The sequence below is a fragment of the Habropoda laboriosa genome, unplaced genomic scaffold (genome assembly GCF_001263275.1).
Source record: "Habropoda laboriosa isolate 0110345459 unplaced genomic scaffold, ASM126327v1 scaffold30, whole genome shotgun sequence".
NCBI lineage: Eukaryota > Metazoa > Arthropoda > Insecta > Hymenoptera > Apidae > Habropoda > Habropoda laboriosa.
This window is the reverse complement of record NW_017100178.1, coordinates 799,617-806,729: the sequence shown is the minus strand read 5'-3', so window position 1 is coordinate 806,729 and position 7,113 is coordinate 799,617. Positions and strand designations below refer to the sequence as shown.

Genomic DNA, 7,113 nt, shown 5'->3' with positions numbered 1-7,113 from the left:
CCAGTAGGGTGGATACTATGTCCCCGCCCACCGGTGCCGCCGCTGCGGTTAATCTGGAAGAGGCGGAGCCGGGGTATGGATGCGACCGCGGCCACGCCCAACACCCTGATAGCTCCTCAACGCCAATCTCGCGGGATCGCTCACCTCGCAAACCCCCTCCGCGGCCTCCTTCTGCGACATGACCTGTTCGAGAGAAGCCGAGAAGCGGCCTTGTCAGGACGTCACCCCTATCGATACCGAAGACTCTAAAGAAAAATGTTACGGGATGGGCCCACGCCATAAGTGATGTTATAGGTTTTACGTCACCCCTATCGAGTGGGCGACGCCGGATCCGAGCCGACGCCTAACCCAAACCTCAGGCTAGATGGTGCTGCGGTTTACCCCCCGCAGCTCAGGGTACGAGGAAATAGTGACCGGCTAATCCTCCATACCTGCGCCCGATAACCTGGCTTCAACCCTGTCATAGGCTCCAGACAGCGACTGGGGGAGCGGTTTTCCACGCATTTAATGCAGCCGTTCACGGAACCTTTGCCGTACTTGTCAGACTTACGTTTACCCTTATTGCTAGGCCAGAGGTCGGGTACAGACTTCACCCAGCCGCCCCGGTCGGGGGGCAACTACTGCCCCACTCATACGCACACACATTCGCACACACATATACTCACCTCGTTCACCTTCCGTCCCAGCTTACACCAAGACGGAAGCCCAGGAACCCCGCCTTTACCGAAGCTCGTCGCCCTGGTCCTCGTCCTGAAAACGACAAGTTCCAGTTTGACGAACATCAGTTCCATCGGGGTTTCGACTCTAAGCTATCAGAGAAGTCCCTCTCCAGTCTTGTGCTGCTCCCAGAAAATGGGTCCCTAGCAACACGATACAAGTAACTTTTGAAAGAACTACTCACCCAAAATCCATCAAAGCATATAGCCTGTACCATTTGTTACAACTGCTACAGATTTGGACATATTGCCAAAAACTGTAGGGGTACCAGAAGTGTGCAAACTGTGAGCAATATGGAGAGCATTGTGAAGAGCTATGTCATAAAACAGAGAGTGTTAAGTGTCTTCACTATAATGGGACGCACAAAACACTAAACTCCAACTGCCCCACGATGATAAGAGAAAAAGAAATAAACACTACAATGGCTTATCAAAATGTAAACCCATGGGAAGCAAGAAGATAAGAGCACCACCACAACCAAGGCTCTCAACATCGCAGACAACCCAACAGCCGAATCATCAAAAGTTCAAGCAACAGACGAACGCAAAGGAAACAAGATTACGATTATCCCACCCAAGGTAATATCAATTACTAGTATTGTTAACGCAACTTCCCGTGCTTCGCTCGAAGAAGGTCGGATTGACGTTGTGGATTATTGCACTTATGTGTATGTGTGAACAGAATGTGGAACAAACAGATTGCACTGAATCGCTATCTGATTGCCGAATGTAAACGTTATCGAATATCGAGAACTGGTCGTGATTTACTTTGTTTGTGTAGAGTCGAATGTCGCGGACAGTACCGCACTCAGGTGTCGAATGTCTTATACTTGTTTCAATACTTGTTTCATTCACTTTTTTTTTCTTTTTTCCTCTTGTGTGGTGGTTACGCGGTGCCCGGGGCAGTTGGGTGCCTTATTACCCGCTTGTAACCTGAAAAACTAGATGTGAGTATGTGTATGTTTGGTGGGTTATTTATAAATATTCATATGTCATGTAGGATGAAAATTTCAAAAACCTGATTTACATGGAGAATTATTACATATGAGGATAGTTTTTGGAAGTCTGGGAATATTTCGTTTCTGTTTTAATGGGATTTTCTGGATATCATAGCATACTGGGTAGTCTCTTGGTACGTTTTGAATGATACAGAGGAATCTGTTTTGAGTTGTTTGTGTTTTAAGAATGTGAGTTTTTGATGCTGAGCTCCATGCTTGTGCTCCATATGTAAAGATGGGTCTTACACATGCTTTGTATAATTGGATTTTGTGCCTAAATATTTTACCTGTGTTTTCCAATCTATAGGAATGTTTGCTGCTGTGAGTTGTGGTAAATGTCCAGTATGTTTTTTTTATTTTTAGTCGTGAACAGAATGACTTCTGCTTTGCTTGAGTTGACTGTTAGTTTCCAGTTATTAAAGTGGTCTGTTATCCTGTTTAAATGATTTTGTAATGTTTTTGCTGCTTGATGAGGTTGCCAGGAGGAAGTGTAGATTGCTGTGTCATCTACGTAGATGGCTGTGTGGACTTGGTTATTTGTGGGTATATCATTAATGTAAATACTGAATAGGATGGATCCGAGGATTGAACCTTGGGGACTCCTGCTGTTATGTGTCTTGGGGAAGAAATGTCTCCAGCAATGGAAACTTGGATGTGTCTGTTTGTGAGGAAGTTGTATATGATTTTGGTCAGGGAGTTCGGTGTATGTATGCTTTTTAGTTTTAGCATTAGGCCTTCATGCAAACTGTATCAAAAGCTTTTTGTATGTCCAGTAGTGCCATTGCAGTAATTCGGTTTTTTGTTAAATTCCAGGATGATATGTTCAGTTACTCTAAGAATTTGCTGTATTGTGGAGTGCTTTGCTTTAAACCCAAATTGTTTATTGATGATGACATCGTTTTGTGTTAGGTGTTTGTTTAGTCTATTGAGGATGAGTTTTTCTAGTATTTTACTGAGTATGCTGAGAAGGCTGATACGTCTGTAATTTTGGGGATATATGGGATTTTTCTTTGGTTTGGGATATGGTGCTATTTTGGTTATTTCCCATGGATCTGGAAAGTATGAATGTTGGAATGAGTATTTGTAGATATAATATAGCTGCAGTATGGGTTTTCTAGGTAGGTTTTTGATTTGGGTGGATGTAATTTTATTGAGTCCAGGTGCTTTGTTTTTTAGTACTTTGATGTGTTGGGTAATAAAGCTTGCTGTGATGAATGATGCATCTATTGGTTCATTAGTGTTTAGTATAGTTGTTACTGTATTGCAGGCTTCAGCTCCCCATGGTGAGATCTAGGAGTTAGTGGCTTGGTATATTTGCTGGAGAGTGTATGCCAGGAGATCTGCTTTTTCCTTATTTGTGTGTGCTGTTAGTGATAGGATGAGCTTGGGTTTATTCTTTAGTGATCTGTATGTTTTCCATAGTGAATTGTCTGTTGTGGTTAGGGTTCTTAATTTGTGTTGCCAATGAGTTAGTTTTATTCACATTCGAGTCTGGCAAAAAGAAAAAGAGTACACACATTTCAATACTTTATATCAGGGGTGGTCAGTTACACTACCTTTAGAAGCCACAGTTCAGGAAGGAATATTTGAAAAAGCCATTTATCTTTGATAACAACAAACCATGAGATTAGTTCAGATGACATCAATTAGTTTACTAATAACTTTGTAACAAGAAATGAAATAAAATAATTACTTTTGGACATTGATCAGTTTTAGTTTACCATATTTCATACATACATTTATAGCCGCACCACTCGCCTGCGAGAGCCGCGCTATGACCACCCCTGCTTTATATTATACTTAATTTTTGTATAATCATTTAGACGTATGCTACTTATTATACTTTATATTATTCTAAATTTCTGTATTTGAAAGTAATGACTTTATATTACTTTATCACTACACTTAAAGTCAATGTATACGTAACATAACTATTTATAATCGTGCTATTCTCAATTGTTAACCTCCCGTTAACAATCTTATGGCGGAGTATACCCACATTATCTGTTAATCCAAATCGCGCTGTGGATTAAAGTATTAGCCTTCCATTCTCATTTTGTAAATATCTCAAATTTCGATAACCAATGACTTCATCCTTTCCTTACTACTCATCCTCGAACCTCGACCTCATCCTTTCCTGACTAAGTCCGTCTCACCCTCGAACTCTGCCCTTGGTATACCAAGCCCTTACAAATCCTAACTCCTACTCCTCAAGATACGAACATATTTATGTATTATATATGCAGAAGAATAGAATTCTATATATTATACTTCATGTGCAATTATGAGATATCCTGTCCTATACTTTCTTTGTAATTTCATATTTTCATTTAATTCTAATTTCAAACACTACTAATGTAATTTTATTCTTTACTGAATCGGTAACATTGGTAGTGACCCGGAAATGGTAGGGTCTTCTCGGCCCCTAAGTTCTGGACAAAAAGTTTCATAAGATGCTAAGTCTATCCTGTATCTCGTCTGTTTAAAGTCCTCTAGCAGTAGTCAAAAGTGCCTTGTGCCCTCTACTAGCATCTCCACGACCTTACGCTTCTAACAACAGCTCATAGATGGAAAATATATCGAGGTATGAATGAAATAGTGAGAATACTTGTAACGCTGTTGCCATTTGCCATCCCCATTCGTTCTCACGTACGCGGGAAATAAGATAAAAGAATGAACCCGTATATATAAGGCATGGTGCCTTACATTTCACTTATTTACCGTTATGTTCGTTGTTAATTTCAACTTCCATCACTACCTGTGCTGTGATTTTATTGTACGCTGACTCGGTAACGTTAGAAGTGCTACGAAAATGCTATTTTACATTTACTAAGGAAGTTGCCCCTAAATAATATAGCATAAAAAAACATTAGGTGTTAAGTTTGTTCTTCTGTAATAAAATGTCCACAAATATTGTACGTAGTATATTTACTTCAGCTACTGTGTATACGGGTATTCTTGGATTATTACTTAATTATGTAGAAGTTTATTTGCCCAATTTCTTAACTCGTAGTTATTGTTATGGTAAATTTTCTATTAATATTGATCAACCAATAGTTGCAAAGACAGAAGTACCTAAAAGGTGAGTAGTAGTATGACATAAATTAATTACGTCAAAATTTCATAACATTAATTTAATGTTATATTTGAAAAAACAATAATTTATAATATATTAGATGGTTTAAGCACTTTTACATTTTTGCTGCACCAGCATCAAGTTATGTGCTATACTTAATTATTTGTAAATATCTATGGGAGTACGATACTCCTAAGTATGTTATATGGATATTGGATATGTTATTGGGATCGTTTAGACAACCACTAGGTAAATAAAATATTTGACAACTAGTAAGAACTTTATGCTTCAACTTTTTGTTGAACAATTACATTTCCAGTATCACCGGAATGTACATTTGTAGCTGGACTACTTTTAAGTTTACATTGTTGGAAACGATTGTATGAAACACATTATGTAAGTATCTTCAGTGACAAGATGATTAATATCTCTCACTACATGATTGGATTTTTCCATTATGTGGGGACATTAGTATCTGTTATAGGTGAATCTGAAGGATTTTTTGAAGGTAATTGTACATTCAAAAATATAATTAAAATTTAAAATTTTCTCTAAAACTATCAACTTCTTATGTAGGTTTAGGAGGATATTTTTCTTGGGAAAGAATTACATATCTTCAATTAATATGTGCAATTATTTTTATACTATCATCATATGCACAACTTAAAACAAATTTTATTCTTAGTAATTTAAGGAAAAATAAAGATGGAAAGATTAATTCCAGTGTATATAAGATACCACATGGTGGTGCTTTTGAATATGTATCAGGTGCATTACAAATTACAGAGATAATTATTTATGTCACACTATCTATAATTTTGTGGCAAAGCTCTACATTTCATTATGTTACAATTTGGGTCATAGTCAACCAGGTATAAATATTTTATAACATTTTCTTAAAATATTATAATAATTCTATGCTGAACTAATAAATTACACTTTTTATTTTAGGTATCTACTGCAGCAATGACTCATAAGTGGTATATACAAACATTCAAAAATTATCCAAAATCTCGAAAAATTATACTTCCTTATATTTTTTAAATATTATATAATGTAACTGTAGGGATACTCAATATGGTTACAAAACAATTACAAACAAATTATGAAAATTTTACAAACTCTGTTTCGTTATATTCTAATTCTGTAAACAGAGTAAGGTAGTTAATTTGACAACTTTAAATACTCGTAAATTACTTGCTATATGTACCGATACCCCGCGACGGTAAAATAACATAATATTTTCGGTACGCTGCAAAGGTTTTTAAAGATAAAGGAATTAACTTTGCATCGATCCGTCTGTCAGCTGATTACGATTAGTCGTTGAATTGATGAATCACGGTTAGTCGCCGTTACGTGAAACCGTGGTAACTAAGTACATGGATACGGTGGTTTTACTGTTATTACACTAACATAAATAGGGTCTAAAGTTAATAGTTACTGAGATATTAGTAAAATAAGTGTTATTTTAAGTGGTGCTTTAAAGATTACCCCTTTTAAACAGTTCGTAGGAGTGGTATTTTCGTTGGTCGATGCTGGTCTGCTTGCTGTAGTATGCCGACCACTCGTCGCGTTCCGTCCGGTGTGAATTGAAGGAGGATTGCTCCAAGTCCTATGGGTCGGTCGTAAGGGCTTTCTTCACTCGTTTTACGGTCTTTTTTTTGAGTTTTTCCCCAAGTCCATTGTTCGTTCTTCTTCGTCAGGCTCGTCAACGGAGTCACAAGTCTGGCGTAACCCTCAATAAACTTTCTAAAATAACCCGACAGGCCTAAAAATTGAGGGGTTTGGCATTTTTAATACGGCATCCGTTTTCCTTCGTCCCGGTATGACTCCCTCGATGCTTATTTCCCTGCCTAGATATTCGATGCTTGTCTTTAGAAACGAACATTTGCTGATTTTTAAAGTGAGGTTGCTCTCCTGCAGCTTTTCTAAAACGAGTTCTAGGCGTTCCAGTCCTGCTATTGTCGCAGCGGGGATGATCACATCGTCGATACACGGAAAAGCGATCATATTACGATCATCAGAACCTGGTAATACCCCGAGGCTAGGTCGAGCGTTGTAAAATGTTTGACCTCCCAAACGATCAATTTGATCTTGTAATTTGTCAATTTGAACAAATGTAATTGTAATTTAATATTGTTTGTTAGATGTGCAAATTGCAAAAAATTTCTATTTCTATTGTTTTTACAATTTGTATCATCCCGCTAGTTGTCATAATTAATACAATAAATATATGATTAATATATGTATACTTACATATATTGTGTATTGTTTATACATACGTATATAGTGTAAATATTTATCGTAGGCAAAAATTATGTAT

The 7,113-nt window shown here is 37.6% G+C and overlaps 1 protein-coding gene across 1 annotated transcript; it reads left to right on the top strand.

Annotated features, from left to right (window-relative positions):
* Positions 1–4,614: 4,614 nt before the first annotated feature.
* Positions 4,615–5,834, top strand: LOC108578989 (polyprenol reductase). The gene is given in 5 exon segments (XM_017942413.1): positions 4,615–4,796; positions 4,891–5,039; positions 5,110–5,304; positions 5,373–5,662; positions 5,742–5,834. Coding segments are annotated over 5 exon segments (909 nt in total).
* Positions 5,835–7,113: the final 1,279 nt, after the last annotated feature.